The sequence below is a fragment of the Dipodomys spectabilis genome, unplaced genomic scaffold (assembly GCF_019054845.1).
Source record: "Dipodomys spectabilis isolate Male_0828 unplaced genomic scaffold, ASM1905484v1 ptg000179l, whole genome shotgun sequence".
NCBI lineage: Eukaryota > Metazoa > Chordata > Mammalia > Rodentia > Heteromyidae > Dipodomys > Dipodomys spectabilis.
In genome coordinates, this window is record NW_024870856.1 from 9,032,585 (window position 1) to 9,059,508 (window position 26,924).

Below are 26,924 nucleotides of genomic sequence, written 5' to 3' on the forward strand. Positions count from 1 at the left end.
GGAGATTTGGGAGATCTCCAGCCACGCTGGGAGGAGCTGAGCTGGGCTGCTATGAACCCCAGAACAAGTAGGAGTCCCCCCTGCCCAGGGAACGGTACATGGGTGGGCAGAAAGCCCGCTCTTCCTTCCCCACTGGCCACCTCTGAGTTTGGCTGTCTACCCTTCGTGCATCCAGGCAGATTCTCGTCGGCTTTCCGGCAGCGTCTCTGACCATTTTAATCAACTGGATTTTTGCAAAGACCTTGGGTGCCTGGCTCATTTCCTGCCCGTGGATTGCGGCTGCAGAAGCCCATGGATGAGGGCTGCAGTGTTTTCAATATTAAAATTCTATAAAACCGAGGAACTACTTTTGGTGCAAGGCCAGCCCACAATGATTGGATGCTCCAGGCAATGCGTCAGGTATGCATGATTTTATTTAAAATGTGTCCAATAAGATTTTTTTCCCACTTGGAATGAACATTTTACCTCTTTCTGTATGTTATTATAAACAGCATTTCCTCATTTCATGGAGTTTCTCAGAAAGGTCTAGGTAACTTAACAGAAGAGAAAAATGACACAGTGGAGAGATTAAATAACAGGAATTGTACACAGTGAGGGTGCTCATATCTCGACCTCGGGGCACACAAGAGACTACTGGGTGAAGAAACAGACCCGGTCATGCAAATCCTCGTAGGGTCACTTGGTGTCCTTGGCAGTTCTGGTGTTCCCTGTCACTAAGCACAGGTGATGAGTCAGATGACCGCAGTGAATGGGAAATTGTCTTTTGCTTTGGATGGTTGAGAGAAGGCAGGGACACAAATGCGCCATCGTGGGATCATTTCCTACTCTCTGAAGTTTTTTCTCCTCTGATCCCGTGGGGACATCCTGTCCCCCCCACACCCCTGGGGCCTCTGCACCCCCTGAATCTCATCGAATGGCACTGAGTTAGCTGAGAACAGCAGCACACCACAAAATCAGCACGAGAGAGCACGGTTTGACCGAGCGGGCAGTTGTCAATTTGAAATCGCTAGGATCTGGCAATGTTAGATCTGTGTTTTCATGAGCCAAAGTGCAGAGCACAACTGAAGTCTAAATGTCATCCTAGCAGACCCCAGGCCACGGGAAGAAAGACATGTCTTCAAGTGACATTGACCTGCCAGGAAGAGAAACAGACACCGAGCACAGCACATGGGGACCAGCGGTGCCCAGGATGCACAGCGCTCTCAGGAGATCTGGACGGCGCCAGGGCACGGCGATGGAGCAAGCAGGGGTTGTGAGATTCCCGCCGACTCGCTGGAGCTGCTGTCGTGGAGAGAAGCGAAGGGCAACGGGGCAGGGTGGGTGGAGGGTGGGCGGCTGGGAACCGCACCCTGGCCACACCTGTTCTAGAGATGATCGATCACCTAGCATGGAAATCCAATCCGGACCCGGACCGCGCGTGCGTCCTCGTTCTCTCTGTAAACACATCGGTTCATAAATAACTTAAAGGTGTCCTTTGCATTCAGGACGCAGTTCTGGCTGGAGTAGAAAAGGATGGAGGGTGAGCGGCATGGAGGAGGTGGCTGGGTGTGGATGTGTGGACGGGCGGCTCGCCGGCAGGCTGGGGGCTCCTCAGCCATCGGACACGGGCGGGGTGACCCAGCCGTATTTTTCGTGAGTCTTCACCAAACTCTTAAAGGTAGCTTCGGCTTCCTTGCGACTGAAGGATTTTTTTGACTTGCCGGCTTTTCTGCAGATCCGTCCCTGTGTGAGAGGAGAGGAGAGCCCAGGTTACATGGTTAGCAGTGATCCTGGCCTCCACCGTGAGTGTGTCAGACACCTAACAGGGTGGGGGTTTCTGATGTCTGCCCAGGGTGGTGCTGGCCACCATCAAGGAGAAGACAACAGAGGACGCAGCAGCCCTGGGACAGAGTATCTGGAGGAGCCAGGGGCTAGCAAACCTACAGGGTTCCGAGGCCCTCTTCCAAACCCACAGCCTCGGCTTGATCTGAACTTGCTCGTTCTGTGTGACTGGAGGATGGGCTCTGCCCCGCTCGGAGGTAACCAGGGCAAGCTCAGCTCAAAGAAAAGACCATTGACTCCCAGCCAGCGGGCTCTCCCTGGGGCCACACAGCCTCCGGATTTCCTCAGTGAGAGAGGAAGTTCCTCCACCCAATACCGTTCAACTTCTAAGATCTCTTTTAGAGCTGCAGCGGTCAATACATTTATCTATAGTGTGGAAGGCTTAGATAAAGCCAAGCCAAGCCTGGGAGCGATTAGTGAGCGCCTGGAACACACCTCAGTTCACAGCCCTTACGTGGACCCCGTACTCTTGGAGGCTGAGCGGGACTGGTGTATGCTACGGCTGCCATGGTGCCAGCCCTGTACCTTAGTGAGAACCAAACCTCCCACCACAGGAGGAGTAGCTGGGGACAGGCATCGTCAGGGAGTGGCCACCAGCTGGCCTGGCTTCTGAACCAGCAGCAAAGAGCAGCCAGCACTGGCAATCTGGGCATGAATTCTGCTTCCCTTCCAATACTTGTCTTCTCGCCTGTGGGCATGAGAGTGTCTCCTAGCAGGAGAGGTGGAAGTTGAGGAAGAGTGCAGTGATTTCCTTCTAGCCTGCTCTCCTCTCCCTTCCCTCCCTTTTCCTTCTTCTTTTTTTTTTTTTTCTTGTGGCACTAAGGGTGAAGTCAGGGCTTGCTCTTGCTAGGAGGTCAGGCCAGCACTGGGCGATACCTCCAGCTCTTTTCTGTGCTGTTTTTCAGATAGGGTCTCACTTCCTGCCTGGACTGCAATCCACCTGTTTCAAGCTCCCTGTCGTGATTGAGATGTGCCACCATGCCAGGTTCTTTCTGTTGGGGACAGTTTCTTGAACTTTTTCCTCCCAGGCCTGGCCTGAACCATGATCCTCCTGATCTCAGCTGGTATTTGGCTCTGAGACAGCCTTTCTAAAGGCGGCTGTGTTTATGAGCTGCTTACAGGGAGAAAAGACAAGAAGTGGCCATGTACTGACCTCTAGAAACGCGCCTACATCTCTCCAGGTTATGCTCCCCATTTTTATTTTTATTCATTTATTCATTTATTTTTTGGGTCTGGTCGTGGGGCCTGAACTCTGGGCCTGGGCGCTGTCCCTCAGCTCTTCAGCTCAAGGCTAGCACTCTACCACTGGAGCCACAGCAGCACTTCCTGCTTTTTCTGTTTATGTGGTGCTGAGGACTCGAACCCAGGGCCTCTTGCATGCAAGGCAAGCACTCTACCACTGAGCCACCTTCCCAGCCCCGATCCCCATTTCTATTATAACTGGATACTCTGGTGATGTGGTGTAGTGATGCGCGATGGAAGGGGAACACCAGGAGCCAGTACCTCCATCATCGCAGTCTTGGCTGAGAGCAGTGTCTAAAGCTAAGTCGCTGGACCGAGCAAAGGTATCTGCAGCAGGGACTGGGCATTGATTTAGATATCCATTGAGAGTAGCTACCAAAGGCCATGTTTTTGAAAAAAAATGCATATTTTAACCATCTCGGTTATTCTTGTTGACAATACTGAAGATTTATGGTACGATTTGAGAATTCTGATTGAAAGACAAATGCAGGCTCACAGAAATCTTCACTTTGCCTGATCTTTGTGAATGTCCCAATTGTTACAAGAAATAGCAAACACCACCCCAGTGAAACAAACTGCCCTTTGTGGCCCTCTCTTCCCTAGAGGCATCATGAACTTGGAGGTCAGGGCAGAGTCAATTCAACTGGCAGAAGACAGAGCCTGCTAGATGCTGGCCAGCCCCACTTTCCCGAGACTCAGCTGTCAATGAGAGCCCTCAGCCCCGGTCGTCCACCCACACTTGCTCTCAACAGATGCTTTTCAGAGAGGTCCCTCCTCCTCTGATTGGCCACTGCAGGTCCCAAGGGAAACACATGTCCGGTTCTTGCTGGAGAACCCCACAGTGCCACTCCCACGGAAGGTGTGGCTGGGGCACCACCTCCTTCCTTCTAGGGTACAGGGTCTCCAGACTTGGACTTTCGGGGATTGGTGTGTGGGGCAGCACGGCTAGTGTAAGGAAGTGAGCCTGTGAACACTGAGCATGTTGAACACACACAACGAATTACAAACCAGTTTCCTTATTTTCCTAGCAACTTCCTCCCTCTGTTTCCATCTAGCAAACAATTAGAGGCTAGTCTGAAATATTTCCTTTAGATAACTCATTTCTTCTTGACAGTCACTACTTGTGCTTAATGCGAAAAGACACAGATGTGACAATCTGTCACCCACAGCAAGAGCTTTGTGTCACCACTGGAGCTGAGGATACCTGTGATCTGTCCCTGAGCCAGGTACCGGGCACACCACAACCCAACTTAACCAGCTCATCTAGTCCCTGACACGGGGCATGCAGCTTCTAGGCCAGCCCCTGCCTAACAAAACTGTAAGTGCTCCTCAGAATGACCTCCGACCAGAGTCCAGGGGTGACGTAGAAGGTGGCTTTCCACTGACTGGAGAGAGTGAGACCATGGGTAAGACTGGAGAATTATTAGCTCTGTGGGGAGGGCTTCTACCTGGATGGACTTTATGCCCGGCCTCCGGACTCCAGCCTGCAGCAATCAGTGCTGAAGATTGGCGGGGGTAGGGGGGGGTGGGGGGGTGGGATGGGATAGGGGTGGGGGGTGGGGGTGGGGGTGGGTGGGTGGGGAGGCAGATTGGCCAGGACACAGGGAAGTAGGACGTGTGCCATTTCTGATAGCACCTGGGTCAGCCCCAGGGAGAACAGTTACTCCACAAGTGTGGGATTATGTAGGTAATCCCTGAACTTTACAAATTCTTCCTGTCCTTGTTTTTCCAGCAATCTCTGAAGAATCATAACAACAACAACAAACCTAGCAGGCTCAGAGAGACAAACAACGTAGGTTTTCTCCCATATGTGGAAGCTAGATCTGAAATACAGCTAGACATGATAACATATACAGGGCTCCATGCATTTACCCACACACATGCAGGGCTGGACGTTTTCCTGAGTTACTGAGACACAGAGTTTTAACTGAGATTTACTGGGATACTGAGGGGTGCACTCCTGAACAACTGAAATACTGTTTACCAAAACTAACACCAGGAAGTGGACACATGTTTTTGGGGCAGTGGACCATGGGGTGAGCACAGGAATGCAGGAAGTGTGAGCAAATGCAGTCAGTATACTCAATGTACATTATGTACAAAAATGAACTATATAACTTGAGGGCAGGTCTGGGAGGGGAAGACAGGAGAGAACAAAGGAAAGGGGGCACTGTGTCACAACCTGACGCATGGAATTGTCACCCATTGTACAACTATTTAAAATAAAAGCAATGATTGAAAGAAATCACTAAATCACTAATTAAAAACAATCTAGGTCTTTTTAAAAAAGTACATCTTGGCCACGAACAAGTCGGAAGGGTTCTTCCTGGAGTCCCCAGAGGCTAAGTACCCCCCCCCCCCCCAGCCCACAGCAGGTCGAGTGGACGGCTGGGGTTACCGGGAGAGTCAGAGGCAGGGGTCTCTCTGGCCTGGCAAGTGAAGGCTTCAGTTCATCAAATGAGTTTATGAATGAGTGTGTGAGTGGATGAATGAATGTAACCGACTTCAGTCTCTCCCCAACGGCAGGAAGGAGCATACTTCAGCTTTGGTAGGAAATCTACTCTTATGAGGACAAAGCAGGAAAGTCTTGTCCACTATGCAAAGTAACTCTGCTCACGAGGAAATGTTTCCTTACTAGAAAATTCTAGAACTTCCATAGAAAAATCTTACATGATCAAGATTCTCTGCTATAGTCTTTAAAATATGTTCCCAATTATTCAGCAAAACTCAAGTCTCGCGTCTTGTGTCTGGTTAACGACTCAGGCTGAACTATGGCAGGAGCAGTTTTGTGTGAAAGTTGACAAGGTCAGCAAACAAAGCTTAACTGAGGAGCTTTCAGGAGAAACCTCCAGCTCCAGCAGCACCAAAGGCACAGTTCACAGATGCTCACAAAGCACAAGCATGGCTGCCTGCAACAGTCTAAAGAAAGTTCTAGCGATTGTCGAATCTGCTATGAAACAGATGGTCTTTTCTGGGAGGAAGCAAGCACAGAAAAATGAACTTTTTGCTAACAAATGTAAACGAGATCAGATGATCATTTTAAAGTTGCTTTTTAAATTTTCTGTGCTAGTCCTGAGTCTTGAACGCAGGGCCTGGATGCTGTCCCTGAGCCTCTTTGTGCTCAAAGCCAGCGCTCTACCACTTGAGCCACAGCGCCACTTCCAGCTTTTTCTGAGTAGTTTACTAGAGGTAAGAGTCTCATGGACTTTTCCTGCCCAGGGTTGCCTTGAATTGAGATCCTCAGACCTCAGCCTCCCGAGCAGCTAGGATTACAGGTGTGAGCCGCCAGTGCCTGGCTAGAGTTGCTTTTTGGAAGTTCACTAATGCACTTTGGTTCAAGCGGCCAGAATGCAGGAGGCTGAGTTAGCATGGGCCGTGGTGGACAGCAAGACAGGCACATGCTCAAGGTAGACGGGAACATCTGGAAAAGCCCTCCCCCAAATCTTCCCCTACAATACACCAGCAACTCTAACCACAGGGCCTCAACTTCCACCTGCCCTGAGACACAAGAGAGATCACCAGAAGGCTTGAAGTCACGCAGCTAGTGACGGGCCCCAGGCCAGGATTCTGGAAAAGGGATCTGTGGCTTGGGACATCCTCCCAAGTCAGGCAGCTTGCAGAAGGGCAGAGAAGAATCCCTGATAAGAGAGAGGGCAAATTGGATAACAACGGTGAACTCTACTGCCATCAGCTGTGGCCCCACACCTCCCCGCGCCAGGTTTTCCAGTGTGTGGGAAGCCAAAGTTCAAGGCGGAGTTCCCAGCCTTTATCTAAGCCTCAAACCTGTCAGGGGCCTTGGTCATCAAGCCACTGGCCTGCCACCGCGGCCTGTGACCTCTGCACAGGTCCCGGTGCCGGTCCTCTCCCCCGGGGCAGCTCCCAGTCTGAGTAACAGGCAGTGGTAGCCTGGCCTTCCCACCGCCAGCTCCGCACGTGAAGGAAGCAGCTTCCCCTGGGCTGTGCCAAGCACCGCACATTCTATTTTCAAAGCGAAAACACGTACAAAACAGCGACTCTCTAGCTGTCCACGTAGAATGTTCTGGCAACATCTTCACACATCCGCTCCCTGTGGTGATCGGCAGACTCCCCGGAGGAGGCAGACCTTTTTCGTGCCTCCGCATTGACTGTGAGCGGTTTCTCCAAGGCCTCGGCTCCAGCCACTGCCCAGCGCCCGCTGTCTCTCGCTGTCTCTCGAGGGCCTCTGGCTTGGAGACGCCACATCCGCGGCGACACTCTGAGTCACGTGCAGGATCGATGGCGTCTGCCTTGTCAGTCTAACCTCTTGGCTCAGAGTCCAGATCCACACTTTTCCCACACTGGCAGTCTACCCTGGGCGACTGACGTTTCCCTTCGCCTCAGAACTCGTTTTGAAAAGGAACAGACTCCATTCCTTCCTCTCGGGACCTCACAGCCTGTGCTCCACAGTTCTTTGCGACTTCCACCAAACTCCTGTTTGGAGGAACCACTCTGCCATTGGCAGCCTGCAGTCACCCGCACGAGCGCGAGTCCCTGACGCCACACTGTCCCCAAGTGACTGGAGGCTTGGATTTAGGGACAGGACACTGCAATCCCACTTGATGCTCTCCCAGTGTTTCAGAATGGCAGAGGGCTGCACCAAGGCCAGGCCAGGCAGCTGAGTGGAAAAGCCCTCCTCGAGAGAGGCCCCGCCCAGCCCCGCCCAGAGCAGCCGCCAACGAGGAAAGCAAATAGGAATCTAGTCCCTGGAAGGTTTTCCATGTTTCCTAAGGACCTCACGTGTGCAAGTGTTTCGATTTGCGTATAGACTGTATAAAACACATATTGCTTTCTAGGACCGTCTGGTTTTGTTGCAGACACACAGCAGTGGCCATCGACATAGATCATTTATGTCCCTTAATTTATTACTCTTCTGCTTCACGAGGAATGCCCAGGCAGATACAAGCGTCTGCTCGAGGGCACGTCCATGCGTGGCAGAACTGCAGCTCCCTGCGTCTGCTCGGGCGGCTCCTGGGGACAAGCAGGGTGTGTGTGGGGTCTGACGTTCTTTCAGGAGGTAGACAGTGCAGATGGAACTCACGCTGGGGTTCGGCGTGTCTCCGCAGAGCTTGTGAATGAGAGCAGATGCCAGTCTGTCTGAACGAACGTGGTCAGGTGCTGGGTCAGAATGGGGTAGTATCACGGGCTGAATGCCCGCTCTGGGGGCTGTGGGTGGCTCACACAGGGAGGGGTTCAGAGGATCTCCCTGACACACCTACTCCCAGCCCTCGATCATCGAACATCTAGGAGGTGGGGTAGCTTGTGTGACCAAGGACCTTCAGTACTAATGATGCTGGGTACTGGTCCAAGGACCCTCAGTACTGATGCGGAGTGCTAGTTCCAGGGCTAAGGGTGGGACTGGGGGTTTGTGAGTCTCTGGAGCTTGGGTTTGTGACATTCAAGGAGAAGGGACCATTTCTACCTCTCTTCTGACCAACAAGGGCCCATTCCTGCCCTTGTTAATGGGAAACCATTATCAGTGCCAAACTATTATTGATTTCTGATTGACGTCCCGCAAAGACAATTGCAGATTACATTTATGAAGCTCAACTACATTTTCCTGCTGTGGAAATGAATTCCCCACCATTGGACGGAAGGTGACGTCAGTCAGAGGAAACACGCGGGGTTGCCGGAGCGGTCTATGCCTCTGCGGAGCAGCCTGCTGCCCGCAGCACTCGCACCCATGCGTAGCCAGCTGCTCTGGCCTCGCTGCAGCCGCCAGGCTCTCCTGGGCTGCTCCTCCACTGAGCAAGCCAGCGCTGCCCTTGCAGGGCTGCTTACTGAGTGCACTGTCACGCAGTGAACTGGACAGCAACCTCCCATGCCTTCTTAAACGGGGAACGTTCCTCTCTCTGGGACAATTTATGTGCTGAAACACATCTCAGAAGACAAACTCCACCCCCCCAAAAAAACCCCAAACAGGACAAAAACAACCAACCAGTCAACCAAACAGAAAACAACTTGGAAGTACACTGGGTGCGGTTTACCCTGACAACAGCATTCTGACTGTTGGTGCCGAGGTTGCTAATGAGGTGCTAATGTGGCGCCAGGCTGCAGGTGCAGAGGGAAAGCAAAGATGGCGTCCCCCCTTCCCACCATCAGAGCCCCCCCCTCCCCCCCCCCCCCCCCCGCTGCAAGGGGGAGGAGGCGCCAGGAGGCCACACCCCTCTCCTCCCCAAGAGGCCTCCTCCGCGCCCCACACCATTTCAAGGAGCCCAGAGTGTGGGGAGCCCTGGTAGTGGGTGTGACCCCTGTACACAGGTGCTTTCACGCCCTTGAAGACACAGCATGCGTTCTAAAGCCTGCTTCCAGTGGGCCCAGCAGCCGAGCGGGCACATCTGCACGTCTCGGTGCTCGTGGGGTTGGTGGGGGGGCTGACAGCTCTCTCCACAGGGTCAGGGCAGCTGGCTTCCATGGGGCTGGCGCATCAGGACTCACCCAGCACCAGCCAGAGCATCCTGCCCGTGACCCACGGGTGACTGGGTTTCACTGCGCTTCTACCCCTCGGCCACGGCCTGCTTCCCCTTCCCCGCTGCCTTCCCACCCCGCTTTGTTCTCGCTGGTGTCCAGTTACATTCAGAGCATTCGGAGCCCCGAGCACAGGAGCGAACCCTGAAATAACTGCAAACTGCTGTAAGTAACGAGGGAGGACGAAATGATGTCAGCACCCCCTCAACGTGCGGCGTTAACCCCGAACCATCCCCGTTCCACTGGAAAGGAACCCAGCGCGCACCTTTTCTGTGTCTGCAAGGAAACAGCTTAGTCAGTGTTGCCGAAACAAGATGGGCGCCTTCGTGGAAAACACAGTGTGTGGTTACTGTACAGCAATCTGAAGACCGCATTTAAACACGGAAGTTGATGCTGAGCTCCAGTTTTGAGTTGCGGGTTGAAAAAGTCGGGGACTGGCTTTGACTTGACCCCATGAAAGATAGCTTCTCTGCAAGAGGCTGGGACGGCTCTGTCCTTGGGGACACTACCGGGGGAGACGTCCTGATTTCGTCCTGTCATTTCTCTGAGGCTATAGCCACAGTCTTTTGTCTTTGAATAAGACTTAGAGAAAACAACTCAGAGGCTCTTCTGAGCATCATTGTGAAGTTTCAAAACTATGTATTTCATTTTTTTGTGCCAGAACTGTGGCTTTAACTCAGGCCTCATGCTCTTGCTTACCTTTTTCGCTCAGTACAGGAGCTTTACCATTTGAACCACACCTCCACTTCTGGATTTTTGCTGGTTACTTGGGAGGTAAGAGTCTCATGGATTTGTCTTCCCGAGCTGGCTTCAAACTGTGATGCTCAGACATTAGCCTAGTGAGTAGTGAGCATTGCAAGGGTGAGCCACCATGCCTGGCCCCCTAATATATGGACATTTTTTTTTCAGTATTGGGGTTTAAACTCAGGGCCTCACCTTTGCCAGGCAGGGTGTCTGCCGCTTGATTCATGTCCCTAGCTCTGAAACAAGCAACTTTGAATCCTCATAGCCTCGTGCAGTCGTGAGGGCTGGTGCCGGGACCTGGCCTGGCAGTTAGGTTCCCCAGTCTGCACTCATGATCGCTGCTCATTTCCTGCCGCAGCGAAACCTCACACGATGACATCTCCCCTCATTCTTCCCGTCTGCACTGTAAGCCTCGCACGCTTCAGACCTCCAGAATCCCTTGGGTGCTCAAGCGAGCTTACAGAGCAACGGACAATGACCCCCATGGGCTTCTATACCACTGCTAGATTTCCAAAGTATGGAACGCATGTCTCTATTTCCCCAAATGTGTCTCTCCCCGCCCCCCTCCCCCAGAGCATTTCAAACATGATAACTGGGCTAATGCTTACCTAGGAAGTAAATACATTTGGAGCTTTAGAAATGAGTAAGTGGAGAGAGAGAGAGAGAGAGAGAGAGAGAGAGTGTGTAGTAATTCCTTTGGTAAGAGACTCTTTCACCAGCTCAGTCTTCGCCTGGGATGCTGACCATCCTTTCACCAGAAATAGGAGGTCACTGTTGGCTCTTGGAACCTTTCAGAATCTCCTCACGATCCAGGACTCACCATCCTTACTGGGCAGTGGAATCGTATCTCCAGGCGTCTGTGTCAGGCTTGTGGTCCTCATGAATTACCTCCCAGAACACAGGCTCTGTGCTGCACCTTCTAGAACATCACTGACTCTGGTGGCACCAACTCTGGACTGTCCCATTGGCCACTCCATGCGGGGGCCGGTGACTTCTCCACCCTGGAGTCTCCAAACTCCATCCCACGGGAGGTCTGACGACACATCTTCAGAAAACTGGGGTTGGTTTCAAAGTAAACTCGTTCAGTCTCACACAAATCACTTGTGAACATGTTACATTTGTATCCAGTAATCTCATGGAGGTCTGCGGTCAACAGTGCTAAATTAGATGTCAAGAGGAGCTAAAGAGTAAGCCATCAAAACTGGTCTTTCCCTCAAAAAGGAAAAGTTAACCCCACGTGTATTCTGTACATTGGCCCAAGGCATTAGTTCTCATGGCTTTGTTATTGTGATGTTTACATAGGCTTGTATTAGGATTTGAAGATAACAAAAATCATCCGTATTTGATCCTCATCTTTGACAGGGCAAATTAGCCAGTTGTGCATGCTCTGGTTCTGTCTGCCTGTGGTTACTGAGGGCTTTCTGGCATCACTGAGGTGCAGTATTGTGTTCATTATTTGTTGGTGACAGCAGCGTGGTGCACATAGAGAATCAGAAAGGTCTAGCTATTTCTGAGGAACTTGAGTTGACGGTGTTTGTGTTATGAAAAGAGACACAGGCTCGCCTGTAATCCTAGCTTCTCAGAAGGAGAGGTTGAGATCTGAGGATTAAGGCTCAAAACCAGCCAGGGCAGAAAAGCACTTGAGACTCTTATTTACAGTTAATCACAAAAAGCAGAAAGTGAAGCTGTGGCTCAGGTGGTAGAGCACCAGTCTTGAGCGAAAGAACTCAGACACAGTAGCCTTTGGCCTCTCGTAATGTACAGATTGGTATCTCGAGAAGCTGGTAAGAACACCTCCCATGTTCCATTCTAGTCCTTTCCAGTCTCCCTCTGTCTTCACCTTTCCCACCTCTTCATGGAATATCAAAGCACTGAGACTCATGGCGGGGAAACAGTAAAACAGCAGTAAAGATAGCTAGAATATAGTTGTGTAATTGGCTCCCTGCAGTCATGGACAGCAGGGGCCTAGCTAGACAAAGACAAAGGCACTTCCCAGAACTGTCCCATGGGAAAGATGGGTCTTCTAAGGCTCCATCATTCATTTAGAAGTCAAGGACAAAATAGCATGTTCTGTCTTCTAAATAACTGAGTCTTTGGAGGAGTTCTATGTTCGGTGATGGCTCACCCTGAAAACAGCAGGTTGGCTACTGGACACAGGTGATTTCACTATTTGTGCTCCTGGTTTGAAATTCAGCATACAATGCAGCATTGTATTCAGAACCCTGTCACAAAAACCCTCCTGTGCCTACACTCGCGACAGAAAGAGCCTGGGTTCCAACTCAATAGTATTTCTTATATGAACTAAATGAGAGCCATCTCCTCTGATTTTTAATTGCTATTGTTAAGGCAGATCAAAGTTGGCAACCACAGAGAAAGTCTATTCTTTCTTCAGTTAGTAGCATTTTAGGCTTATGTGCATTTAGAGGAAGTCAAACATCTCTGTACCATTTTAACTACATTACACATTATCTGTAATTTCAGATGCGTGTATCTATTTGTATGCTGCTTGAGCAAAAATACATACTTATTGAATGTATTTTCATTTTATAAGAAGTTATTTTGCAAGTCACCAGTGGCTCACGCCTGTAATCCTGGCTACTCAAGAGGCTGAGATCTGAAGACTGTGATTTGAAGCCAGACCAGGCAGGAAAGTCTGTGAGACTCTTATCTGCCATTAACCATCAAAAAGTTAGATGTGGAGCTGTGGCTCAAGTGGTAGAGCTCCAGCTTTGGGCAAAAAAGCTAAATGACTGTGCCTAGGCCCTGAGTTCAAGACCCAGTACCAACACACAAAATAGTCTCAGGTAAACATATATTCTATGTATGCATGTGTATGCATATATACATATACTTGTATTTCCTCAGTTATACACATATGTGTGGTGTTCTGTGTGTATGCATACATACATATTAAATATACACACATGTATATGTGTGTAACTGCATATACTCAGGACCTAATTTGATGATATCCTGGTAGATTCTGATATGTGTGAAGTTTGTGAGAATCTCACCTAACATCATGCATCGCTCAGCCACAGTGACTGAGTGTGGGAACGGGCCTCGAGAGCCATGTGCCCAGCTGATCTTGGAGACAGAGGGAGGTTGCACAGCATCATGTAACTATTCTATGGGAGACGGGGCCTGGGCGCAGGCCGCTCTGCTACCCTCTGCTGGTGTGGAGGAATCAAACCATACCTGCCATGTATGGGGTTCAAACACCATGGAGACAAGCGTTGGCAGGCCTGCTGGGGAGTAGGCTGCCGAGAGGTGATCCAGGACTCCCTGAACACACAAATCCTGTCGGTCAGTTAGAATGGATATAAAGGGAAAATGGTGGAATAAAGTGATTGCTGATAAGTTTTGTGTTTGGTCTAGGGTGCCAGACTGTAAATAATATTACCCGTGACTAAATGTTTTCTGGTGTGGTTCCAAACTCGGAGTCAAACTACCATATAGTTCTTTAGATAATGCCCGTCACCTAGATTCCTCAGCAAAGTAAGTACTAGAGGCACTGTGCTCGAGAAACATCCCAATGGGTCAGGACGCGGACTCTAGGGGGAGGAAAGAAGCTAACGTCTCAGCAGCCCGAGGCCTGCGAGCCGAGCAGGCTCCTTCCTGGCAGCCCTTCTCACAGTGGTCCCGCGTGTCCACCCTCAAACAAAACCTCATCAGCCAACGCCCGTTACTGAGAACACCAGGATGGACACATTCCATGTTCAGAGAAAAACAAAACACGCAGATGGTGTGGACTGCGCCCTGCAGCAGGCGCACACTGCGCTGGTCCTGGGTGTGGGCCAAGGAATGCCCTTTGATCTGGTGTGGCTCTGTTGCTAAAAATGCCCACTGGACCCTGTAATCAGTGGGCGCTCGCCACCCCAGGCTTTTGGCAATGAGTCATGGGCTCACTGGGTCTGAAGGGCACCCGCTCTGCCCCACTCCGCAGCATTTGCCGAGTGTTCACACAAGGTCCCAGCTAGTCCAGGGTCTGGCCTGCTGCCTGCGTGGCTCCTCTGGGAGCGTCCAGCGCAGCAGGTGGAGACACAAGGCTCAGCTCCTCAAGGGGGTATAGAAACCCCAGGGAATGGAAGCCAAGACTCCAGGCTGCTTAGCCAGAGCCTGGGCAGAGGGAAGCAGAGGCTGTAGGAGACATGGGATGCTGCGATGCACCTAGATCAATAGGATGCAACAGAAAGCTGTGGCCTTGGGGTAGTAAAGCGGGGAGCACGTGCCCCCTGGTATGCACTGTGAGCCTCGAGAAATGTTCCTATGGAGACAGGAGGTGGACTTGTGGTCCTGGGTAGTTGCTAGCCATTGCTATGACACGGCAAGCTGCACTATCGTAGCACCGGATCAGCGGTGTGTGGGGCAGTGGTCCGGCCTTCCTGCACGGTTCAGAGCCCTGGACAGGCCAAGGACAGGAGTGAAGGGACACTGAGGCCACACAGGCAGTCCAGTGCAGAACTTCTGTGCTGACAAGTAGCAGGAGGTGGAAATCAAGGTTGAGAAGTTAGTTCCTGAGTCGAGGGACTTGGCGGCCATGTCTGTCCTCTTCTCCTGGATTTCTGTTATGAAATTACAGCACTCTTAGGAAAACACTGTCTAAAGTCTGCCTGGCTAGGAACAGAAATTTCAAGGTGAAAACCATCACGAGGGAGTGTCTGAGATCTGAAAAGGACATCACAGGACGTTGGAAGAGTGCTCGGATTCTGGAATGAGGCATCGGAGGGGCACGTGAGGATGGCTTTCTTTTCACTTCCAATCTGTGTGAGGCTTCTCCTCTCAAAGCAAGATCCATGGCCCTTCAGAACTCTGGATGCTCATCTCTGCAAGGGTTAAAACATCCAGAACAGAAAAGAGCTGCCACCTTGGTCCTGAGGAATCCATCTAGATTCCTACTTCTGAGTCATTAAGACCCTTAGCTTCCTTCCGGGGCTTTCTGGGGAAGTGCCACGGAACCCACCAGGGAAACGGCACAGGCGGCCCTGCAGCCGCACCTCCCATACCTTCCACTGCCAGGTGCCACAGCTCCAATCTCCAGGAGTCATCCTGTCCCCTCCTACCATTCAAGGCTCTTGTAACTGGGGATGCAACCAGACGTAGACGAGGGCCTCCACGCTGCTGGGCAAGCCAGCCATTGCTGATAAAAGCCTTCAGAGCATTAAACAGAGGAGCAAACCGACCCTGTGTGTGTGTGTGTGTGTGTGTGTGTGTGTGTGTATGTCTATGCACACACACATACTTAACAATGAAACAAAGTTTGCTCATTTTCCTTCTGTTTGTGAGACAGCATCTGACCATCTTAAATGAGCATTTTGCCTAATGTGGATTTTTAAGACTTCTGTAGCTCTTTTGTCCACTCACAGAACTCGCCGTGTAATGGAGAGATTTGCTTTGAATGGGGAGAAAATGAAGAATGCAATCACAGCTCAATAAACATCGTCGAACTCTTGGTTTACAAATGATTTTAGTCACTATGTGAACTTTTCCAGTTCTGCTAAGTTATGCGATTCTGAGCAGTATTCAATTATATGACTGTGTGGCAGTTTAGTCATTCATTTGCTGTTGGACATTTACAAAACAGTCTTTCACAGGTTTTGGAGTTGGAAAACTCAGAACCATTTCCTTGCAACAGAGAAGTGAACGTTTCTCTTAACCTTCCTGGTGACTTAATTTAATGATAAATGACAGATGTTTCCCCTGAGTTCTCTGGAGACTGTTCCATGGACGGACTCACTCTGCCCCGAGTCCATGCTAAGCGAGGGGTGGGGGCCTTCTCCTTCTTCAAAGTCTTCTGACCAGCTTGGATGTCCAGACCCACAGGGTGACTGGCCTCTAGAAAGAGGTCACTCAAACTTGGACATGTGGCAACTCCTACTTCAAAATGAGACACACGGAAGAGGATGCCCTTGGAACTTCTCACCACGTAGAATGGAGGGGATGCAGGTCTACAGGCGCTTCTTGCTATGTAATGGTCGGGTTCGGTTATGCCACCTCTGGAAGCCCCCGAACCAGGGTGCTCCCCTCTCTGCTCCTCGCTTCCAGCCTCTCCTGTTCCTCATACCGGTGTCTCTCCCACTCTTGGACTTCCAGAAAACCCTGCATGCTGTGCAGGCTCTGAATCCAAATGCAAATTGGGCTCTGTCTCCCTCTCTGCAGACGACCTCCGTTACGGACTCCAGCACCTGCTTGTCCAGTCCCTGCTCCCTTCCTCGTGGCAGACCTGTGCTCTTAGGGCAGCCACTTGGGTGTACTTCATAGGCCTCCTCCCACATTTGGGTTTTGGGTTGCACACGGCATATGTCTTTCACAGTGACCAAGGCCAGTGAGCAGGCCCTGAGCTGCTTCTAGCTGCAGAGATGGCGCGGGACCGGGCCTGACCAGGTTGAAGGGGGTCTCTTTGGCCACAGTCCCCAGCAGGGGCCATCACACCTGCCTGCAGGGTTTGTGCCTTCCAACAAAGTGGGTACGGCTGAGGTCTGGGCATGCTCTGATCTGCAGGGACTCTGACGGAGCTGGGCAAACCCAGAGTGACCCTGAGACCTCTGCATGGTCTCAGAACTGGAGTCCACGGCCAGACCCAAGGTAAGGATTAAAGATCTTCACAATTTCTCTTAAAATAGGGAGACTGCAATGCTCTCGACTAGATTAAATGACAGCAAAATAAGGTGTGTACCAGGAGAGAAAGAGACAGGAGTAAGTGTGGGAATACAGCTGAGCTGTGGAGTAGAATGGGTTTCTGCTTCTACTCATGATGCTACAATGCATTGTAAACTTAAAACTTAAACTTAAAGCAGTTATGTGAAATCTTAGTCAAGGCCCAGAGCTTCAGAGCCTTAAACAAAGGAGCATACAGACCCTGTGTGTGTGTGTGTGTGTGTGTGTGTGTGTGTGTGTGTGTGTGTGTGTGATTTAGACAGCATGTATACTTCAGGTAAAGAGTAGATTATTAGACTAATATGTTGGGGAAGGTTGAGAAACATAGGCTGCAGAAGAATGCCGTGTGCCTACCAAGGGGAAATGCCTATATCACTAGGCATGAGAATATCAACGCAGATTGCACACATGTCCTAGAAGATCGACTATGTGTGGGCCAGTCCCTGCCTGTGAATACTGACTCTACCTATCTGAGCTTTGAGACTTGGAGAGAAACCTGAAGATTGTCAGGATCCTACCAGATGCCTGAATCCCAGGCCAGTCTCAGAGGACTGGGCCTCTGCGGGAGTGTGGATGGACTGACTTCTGCTGTAGAGGAGCCACAGGCTGTATCACCTGTGCACCCCAGGCATTGCTAAGGAATGGTTTCAACAATTCCTACAGGCCAAATACATTTGTCGTGAATCCTACTAGAGAAAGGGCCTTTCCTGAAAGTATTAGAAAAGCAAGGCACAACAAACTTAAGTTTTCATGCAATAACATTGAAATAACTCATTTTCTTTTTGTGTGCGTTTTAATGTCTCACAAAAGATTTGAGAGTTCACAACCTTCTGCAACATTTTATAGTTTGATTTATAAACTCTTTTTTTTTTAAAAAAAATTAAAACAAAGTGGTAGCCAAAGAGTTTTCAAGTGGATATGGTATTCTCAAAGAAGTCATTTCTACAATGGCTAACGGATAGAAGGACATTTGAAGAGCATAAGGGCGAATTTTTAAAGTAGAAATACTCTCCTGTGTAACTTCCTTTCAGCAAAGAAAAATCAAGAAATGTACAGACACTGCTCCTAGAGCGAGACTGTGACATGGCCAAAGTTGAAAACGTGCAAGAGCCCAGCTGTCAATCTTCAGTTGCACAACAGTGTGGCCACGGTGACGATCAGAAACCAGCCACGGACGCAGCAGGATAATCAGAGCTAACGGGCAAGGCCTCGTGCATGGCAGCGAGGGGAAGAAGAGGAAGGGAGGCTATGCTGAGTCGGCTGAAAGTATCCAGTATAGATATATTGGCACCAAGTGGATGTGAAGCGGCCTGAAACACCAACAGTGATGACGGCAAATCTCTGTATAACCGATGTTGAATGCCAGAGCAATGTTGAGTCTTTGGTCAGACTTTTCATATACATTTATTTCAATGAGTATTGTAGTTCTTTGAACAAAAATGACACCTATTGATCACTTTCTCTCTTGGAAGAACTTGTGTAAGTCACTTGCTCTGAGGGTTAGGATTCTTGTGTGTGGTGGGGTCTGTGTGAGGCTGTGTAAGTCACCTGCTCTGAGGGTTAGGATTCTTGTGTGTGGTGGGGTCTGTGTGAGACGCCCTTTGCCATCTGCCCAGTCGTGCTATGTGCTCTGGGAAGGAGGGTGGCTACAGCCCTGCTTCTCCCCCCAGGCTCATGGCTTTATTCCACTCTCACCTGCACGAAGGTAACACCAAGACACCTGTTGTACTCCTAGATCTGGTCCCACTGCTTATGGCCATGAGCTCAACATAAGCTTTAAGACTTTCCCTAAGACAGCCATCACCTTCAAATTCAGGTGCTACCTCACCTGACCATGCACATATTCCCAAGGGCTTATCAGTGTGGAAGGATTTTCCTGAGTAGCTAAGATTGGCATGAGCCACCAGCACCTGGCTGGAAGGGTGGTGTTTTTTTTTTTTTTTTTTAATTTTCTTTGTGCTGGTTCTGGAGATTGAACTCAGGACCTGGGCACTGTCCCTGAGGAGGTTTATTTTTCTTCTTCTTCTTCTCAAAGCTAACTCTCTATTACTTGAGCTAGAGCTAAGAGTTTCACAGGCTTTCCTGCCCAGGCTGGCTTTGACTCTGGATCAGATCTCAGCCTCCTGAGTAGCTAGGATTGCAGGCATGAGGGGAAAAATGCTTTTATCTCCATGAATTTCTAACTGAAGTTCTATGAGTTCTTTAGGATTAGTTTAACAAATCACAGCGTTATTAGTGGTGCCTTGACTTGCCACCAACATAAATCCTAGATGTAAAGTAAGATTGCATTACAGTTGTTATTTGGAAATACCACGGAGGCTCATTAATGTCTGGAGAGGAGAAATGTTGGATGCACCTGTAAATCTTCCTGGCATATTGACAATGCTTGCCCTCCACCCCCATATTTTAGTTCATGACATTTAAAAGAAGATGATAACTGTGTTTGAGTACAGCTGCTTTTCTAGGAAGCCCTATACATGGTCCAGGCATTATTCTGAAGCGCCTGTCTGGCCGGAGTCAGAGGCAGTAGGAAGTGGCTCCAGCATCTCTGTTTCTCCTTGTCCAGTCCTTGAGATTAACCACAAGACCTCTATCTATCTTATTAATGAAAAGGCAGCTGCCAGGATCCCCCTTTTAATAAAATTACTAATAAAATCATCATCCTAATTCAATTTCATAGACTTCAAGCTCTCTTTTGTTTATTAGGTTAGATTTATTTATGAATTATGACAATGTCCTGAAAGCTTTATCTTCACAGATGGAGAAACCATCTTATAAGAGTTCTCTTAGAAAAATGTGGTATACATTATATATATATAAATATATATATATGTATAATTGAGTTCTATGCCTCCATCAGAAAGAATGCCACTGCCTGAGTTGTTAGGAAATGGAAAGACTTGGAAAGAATTATACTAAGTGAAGTAAGCCAGGCCCAAAGGAACATAGGTCCCATGGCTTCCCTTATTTGCAATAACTAGTATATGTCTGGGACAAGTAAAAAGGGTCAAAAGCTATGTACATATGACCATATAAGATGATGTTGAGTGAAATGAACCCCAAGACAGGGACATAAGTGGTTTTTTCTTTCTTGCTATTGTTTTTAACATACGTATAATGCACTATGTGATTCTTTTGTTTCTTTTGTATGTTCTTCCCCCACAGTAAAACCCCTGTATCTGATTCCAGTGTCCTGCATCTTGTATATACATTTTTATAATTTGGGGAGGGGAAGGGATATAACAAAATGCTTAAATAAGGATACATGTTGACCCATTGTAACAGTGAGATGTACAAGACACTATGTTGAAAATGAACTTTACAGTTTTGGGGGTGGGGTGGGAGGGGAGGAGTTGGGGAGGATGGGAAGGAAGGGATGGTAGGGGAAAAACAAAGGAGGAGGTAACAATGCTTGATAGGAAATGTACTCATTACTTATGTAACTGTAACCCCTCTGTACAGTATTTTTACAATAAAATATATATGGAAGAAAAAAAAGAGTTCTCTTAGAGTATATGCTTTATAATGTATATTATAAAAGAGGTCAAAGGTCACCAAGAGGCAGCTCTCTGAAGGGCTGGGGTCAGTGACCCCTGCCCACCCCTGCCTTCACATGGGGTGTGGCATTGTTGCTGGAGGCTACCATTGCCTCTTCCCTATCCTCTACCTTCCCAGGACCAACCTGGAGGAGGGGTTGGAGGAGGGCAGGGAAGAGAAGGGAAGAAGGGATGAGGGAATTGGGGAGAGGAAAGCACCATCCCCGACAATTCTCTCACATTGGCAGGTGTGAGCTGTAGGAAAGGATTCTCCTGGACAAAGTGAGAAATATGGCAGGCACATTCCTATAGTATTCTGATGGCTCTTAAAAGATTGCACTTTAAAGGCTCTAAGCATTCAGCTACTTACAATCAATGTAAGCTTGTAACAAATTTAGTTTCTGTATCCTTCTGTAATATTTCTCCTTTTCCTGCTCTGTGTAGCAGATTGGAGTAGAGTATATTAAATTAAGCACCAAGGACCCCAGCACAAATAAATCCCTGCAGCTATCAATATTTATTTTGTGCAATTTTTATTTCTGCTCACATCTCCTGAGAAGCAATTCATACCCAAACCAACACTCAAAAATCACACTAACACATGTGTATCAATATTCTACAATAATTATCTTTAATTGTTTGTTCAAAACATCCAAGTTCTTAAAATATTAACATCCACTTTCACCTTCACAATTACCTAATAAATTCTGTAATTCTATATTCTGATTTTGAAAATGCCTAATCCTTAAGACTAAAAAATGGAAAATACCCTTATGAGACTTTTTTTTCTGGAAAATTTTCCTTCCATTGCCAAATGAACTGGACACGTTTCAACTTTAAATGTGATTAGATCCATTATAGGTGACAGTAATTACTTATCTCCATTAAAATAAAATAAAATAAAAAAATTTGGGGGGGAAATGCTTGCCAAATATTGTGATGGAAGATTGGTATTTATTTTACAGAAATTATTTTTAAAGTAGTCATTGTTTTCAATTTGAATGAGTTTACCAATGCAACAATTATCTTCAGAGAAGCACTTCTTTCTTGAGTTATTTTCAGAATCTTTAACATGCCTTTCCCTTTTGTACAAAGAAGAAATAAACGAGCATTAATTATCTTTCTCTTAGAGCTTGAAAGAATTAAACTATTCTTTCATTTCACACAATAGGTGCAACCAGCTTACAGGGAATCTGACCAATCTATTTCCCCAACTTCGCTGGCAATTCAGGACCACGTGTAGGGCTGTGTGAAAGCACCAAGCCCACTCACGGATCCAGCCTGTGTGTGGACACAGTAGAGCACAGCACTCTATCCACAGAGAGGCCCCATCACCCGCCTGGGCCCCATGTGGAAGAGCCCCGCAGTGCCCGGCCCTGGCTTAGCGGCCCTGCCTTGCCACTCGATGGCACATCGGAGTGGATGGCTCTTGAACTGACCACTTAGTGACAGCTGCTCAGCACCTACACGAGCTTGCGTCCCTGCCAGCCTCAGTTTCCTTCGCTATAGATGAAAATAGCAGCAGCATCCAGGTGCTAGGCGACTTCTGAGTCTCACGAGGTGTTCTGCAGGTGGCTGGTCTGTGAGGAGCGCCTGGAGTGTCTGCAAGGACACAGCAGGAAGGAACAAAGTGAAGGGCGCCGGGTGTTGGTTCCCATAAGTGGCCTTGAGACAAGACCATTAAGCTGGAGATGTGCTGGACATTACAGGGAGAAGGAGATGACACAACTGGAAATACATGAGCGCTTGGAGTGGAAAGCCATCACTGCAGGAGGTGAGTGCTCGGAGTGCAAAGTCATCACTGACCGGAGCACGTGAGTGAGTGCTCGGAGCAGAACGTCATCACTGACCGGAGCACGTGAGTGAGTGCTCGGAGCAGAACGTCATCACTGACCGGAGCATGTGAGTGAGTGCTCAGAGTGCAAAGTCATCACTGACCGGAGCACGTGAGTGAGTGCTCGGAGCAGAACGTCATCACTGACCGGAGCACGTGAGTGAGTGCTCAGAGTGGAAAGTCATCACTGACCGGAGCACGTGAGTGAGTGCTCGGAGCAGAATGTCATCACTGACCGGAGCACGTGAGTGAGTGCTCAGAGTGCAAAATCATCACTGACCGGAGCACGTGAGTGAGTGCTCAGAGTGCAAAGTCATCACTGACCGGAGCACGTGAGTGAGTGCTCAGAGTGGAAAGTCATCACTGACCAGAGCACGTGGGTGAGTGTTCAGAGTGCAAAGTCATCAGTGACCGGAGCACGTGGGTGAGTGCTCGGAGCAGAACGTCATCAGTGACCAGAGCACGTGAGTGAGTGCTCGGAGCAGAACGTCATCACTGACCATAGCACGTGAGTGAGTGCTCAAGAGTGGAAAGTCATCACTGACCGGAGCACGTGAGTGAGTGCTCAGAGTGGAAAGTCATCACTGACCGGAGCACGTGAGTGAGTGCTCAGAGTGCAAAGTCATCACTGACCGGAGCACGTGAGTGAGTGCTCAGAGTGCAAAGTCATCACTGACCGGAGCACGTGAGTGAGTGCTTAGAGTGGAAAGTCATCACTGACCGGAGCACGTGAGTGAGTGCTCAGAGTGCAAAGTCATCACTGACCGGAGCACGTGAGTGAGTGCTCAGAGTGCAAAGTCATCAGTGACCGGAGCACGTGAGTGAGTGCTCAGAGTGCAAAGTCATCACTGACCGGAGCACGTGAGTGAGTGCTCAGAGTGGAAAGTCATCACTGACCGGAGCACGTGAGTAAGTGCTCGGAGCGGAAAGTCATCACTGACTGGAGCACGTGAGTGAGTGCTCGGAGCGGAAAGTAATCGGTGACCGGAGCACGTGAGTGAGTGCTCAGAGTGGAAAGTCATCACTGACCGGAGCACGTGAGTGAGTGCTCAGAGTGCAAAGTCATCACTGACCATAGCACGTGAGTGAGTGCTCAGAGTGGAAAGTCATCACTGACCGGAGCACGTGAGTGAGTGCTCAGAGTGGAAAGTCATCACTGACCAGAGCACGTGAGTGAGTGCTCGGAGCGGAAAGTCATCACTGACTGGAGGAGCACTCAGGGGCCTTTTGCAAAGGAGCTGTGTCAGGCCAGCAGGATTTGAAGGATGGCCAGAAGCTGACCTGGTAGGTGGGGTCAGAGGGCCTTCTGCGCAGCAGGGGCTGGTGGGAAAGGGACCCCAGCGGAAGCTATGGGAGGATGAAGCAGAGTTGCTGGAGTGGGCAGTGGTGGACTTGGGGTCATGTTCTGTAAGTGACAATCCAGGGTCTGAGAAAGAGAAATCACAGGGGTGGCATCCCAGGAGGAGGGAGCGACAGAAAGCCTGGGGAGATGTGCAGAACGGTCCCCCGGACACATGTGCTTCCTGACCCCGGGAGCGTGAGGCTTGCTAAATGTGTGCTCAGACACTGGTTTTATCTGCCTTGGGGCTCGGGTGCTATCCCTGGGCCCTTTTGCTCAAGGCTAGTGCTTTACTAATTCAAGCCACAGTACCACTTCTGGTTTTCTAGTGGCTAATCGGAGGTAAGAGTCTCATGGACCTTCCTGCCTGGGCTGGCTTCGAACCATCATCCTCAGACCTCAGCCTTCTGGGTGGCTAGGATGACAGGCACGAGCCACGGGTGCCTGACAATGCTCAGACATTTCCTTCCTACTTCTCTGGCCACACCTGCCCACATCTCCCAGCCTTTATCCCTGGCTGGCCCGAACTCTATTCCTTCCCTTGGCTTCTCCATTTCGTGTCTTTGGATCCTTACTTAGTACTTTCCCCCCAGCCTTGCGGGGTTCGTGGTCCAGGGAGAGGGCCAGGGGAATACTCAGAGTGGAGGAGGCTTGCCCTGGGAATGCCCACAGTGCCCATGTCAGGGTAGATCCAAGCAAATGGGAGCCAAATAACTGGATGAAGGTGTGGTGGGGAGACGTGTGGGAGTTCATGAACAATTAACCTTCATGTCAACGTACCAGGCAGGAATGCACAGTCATTTCTAGAACTGTTTCTGCTATTGTAACAACTTCTTTGGTGGGCTTTGGGGAATGCCTGATCCTGTCATTTATTGGCAATGCAACAATGTTCAGAAGAGCACTAGCCCTCCAAGTTAGTACAGTGTTCTCTTTCAGAACATTGCCTAGAAATTCTGAAGGGCTTTCCGATGGGAAGATCTTGTCACAACCTCACTACAACCCAACGCTCACCTAGACCGTGTTGAATGAGAAGGTCTATGGACACTCACGTATGCAAACAATAAGCACAATAAACTCAAACACGAGCCAGCCATGTGCTACTCCAACGTGTCGGTGGGGTTCCACTCAGCCAGCGTGGTCGGCAGCAGTGGGCGGGGCCTCGGAGCCAGACAGGTGCAGGTCTCTCATCTGCGTCTAACAAGAGCTGAGGGGTGGGTGTGAGCTCTCTCTCTCTCTCTCTCTCTCTCTCTCTCTCTCTCTCTCTCTCCTCTCTCTCTCTCTCTCTCTCTCTGCTCATGGGCGCCTGGGGACAGACTTGGTTTCAGGATGGGCTTCTCTGCAGAGCTGATCCAGACCAGTGAGCGCGCTCAAGAAGGGGGAGGGGGAGGCGCTAGCCCCGCTGGAGCTCAGCTGGCCTAGATGGCTGGGGAGCGGGACTGTGCAGGGTGGCTTTTGATCCCCAGCGACATGTGAGAACCCCAGAAGAGCTTCTCCATGGAGTCTCGGCAAGGGCTGATCCACCACCACGAAGCCTGCGCCCCTGGGAGCAGGGCCCTGGCCCTGGGGTAATTTACTCACACGTGTCCCCCACCCTCCCGTGCACCTACTGCGGGACCAGGCCTGAAACAGGGGCAGAGAGGACACTCAGGGCCACTTGTCCTCTCCTTGCCACTTTATCAATTCTACGATTTTGAAGTGTGGAGAGCTGAAGTGTGGCTCGCACAATACACGCCTCACAACTGGTTTGTTATCATTCTTTATCCCGAAGAAAGCCAGTTTAGCTGGCTCCTCATCTGTCCCCTACGTGGTACTGTGGTACTCAACCTGGGTCCAGATGAGTCAGTTCTAAGGATGAGGGAGAGAGGCTGGGTCAGACTCTCACAGGAACTTCAACTTACCGACCCCAGAGGGCACGTCCCATTCAACAGCAACATACCTATGTGTCCCCCGCAGGACAGCAAAGCTGTCCCATCCCTTGTCAGAAAAAGAAATCAAATGCCTGTGCATCCTCTCCTAGCTTGTTCGATTGTCAAAAATCACAGTGCAGGAGAGAGGAAGAGGCTCGTATTATTAACTGTCCTAGGACTTGGAGCAGGAGTTCTCACTGGAGCAGTCCAAGTTGTCATGGGGCTATTTTTAGGTGACAGAGTCCTGTCTGTGTCCTCCTGCCTGCCCTACTTGAAGAACAAGTAGCTATTTTCTCTCCGAATAGTCGGGCATATCGATATGGCAAGCTGCAGAGTCATCGTCGGTAGTAATTATCTCTGTCCCCTCCACGCCGCACAGGACAGAATGACACAGTGACTCACAAGAACAAAAAGCCGTGTCTCTGCGGGTGAATCAGGCAGTGCCACCCACCTTGCGTGGCTCTGTCTGCTTGCTAGGAGCTCCTAGCTTCCCTCCACACACGCTGCCTGCCCCTGCCCTCTGCGGTGGGCAAGGTTCACCATCCTGAGCCCTCCTTAGCTAGCTTTAGTTTCTTTCAAACCTCTGGAGAAACAAGAAGTCGAGTTGGTATGTAAATCCTCTGGTTGGCAGTGGATCGAATCGTGTCTCCCACAACCCCAACTCACAGGCTCAACTCACCGCTTCCAGGACCTGCAAATCCGACCTTATTGTGAGATATGACCTTTAAGAGGTCATCAGATTCAGAGGTTATTTGAGCAGCTTCTAATCCAGTAAGACCACTGTCCTTACAAGAGCCTCAGGACACCCAGAAGGTGCCCATACCGGGACAAGGGAGAAGATGGTCATCCTCAAAACAAGGAGAGGCCTCAGGAGAAGCCAGCCCTGCAGTGCCTTGCCTTGGATTTCCAGCCACCAGAGCCAGGAGAGAATCAACTTTTATCATCTCTTTAAGACACCCTGGCCAGGTCACCTGATTGCAAAAGTTCCAGAAAACAGGACTGTATGCCTTTGTGCTAGCTGTGTGGTTGGAAAGCCCATAGGTCCAGGAGCCCACAGGCCAGCTCGCTTTTACACACCTTACTATGAGATGTGAACGTTTCAGTTCAGTGAAATGCCATTGACAGGTATATACAGGAACAAGTTGTGATGAGCTTTACCTGCATGTACATGTGTGAGTGTGTGCATGCACATGTGTGCATGTGCCCGCAGATACCACCCTATGGACCAGGAGCCCTAAAGTGGATCTCAGTGCTGCACAATCTCCTTGAACCAAGCTGAACCACAGCTCTTTATTCTGTCACTTAGACAAGTGTATGTGTGTGTGTGTGAGGGGTCTCCAACAGTCCAGACCCTAGTCCTG

At 49.8% G+C, this 26,924-nt stretch overlaps 1 protein-coding gene across 1 annotated transcript in view; it reads right to left on the reverse strand.

Moving 5' to 3' along the window:
• Positions 1–395: 395 nt before the first annotated feature.
• The window catches only part of Ube2ql1 (ubiquitin conjugating enzyme E2 Q family like 1), a 31,264-nt gene continuing 4,735 nt past the window's right edge, over positions 396–26,924 (reverse strand). Inside the window, exon 2 of the mRNA XM_042695236.1 lies at positions 396–1,722. Within this exon, the coding sequence (XP_042551170.1) occupies positions 1,591–1,722 (132 nt within the window). The 3' untranslated portion in view covers positions 396–1,590. The remainder of the gene's footprint in view (positions 1,723–26,924) is intronic.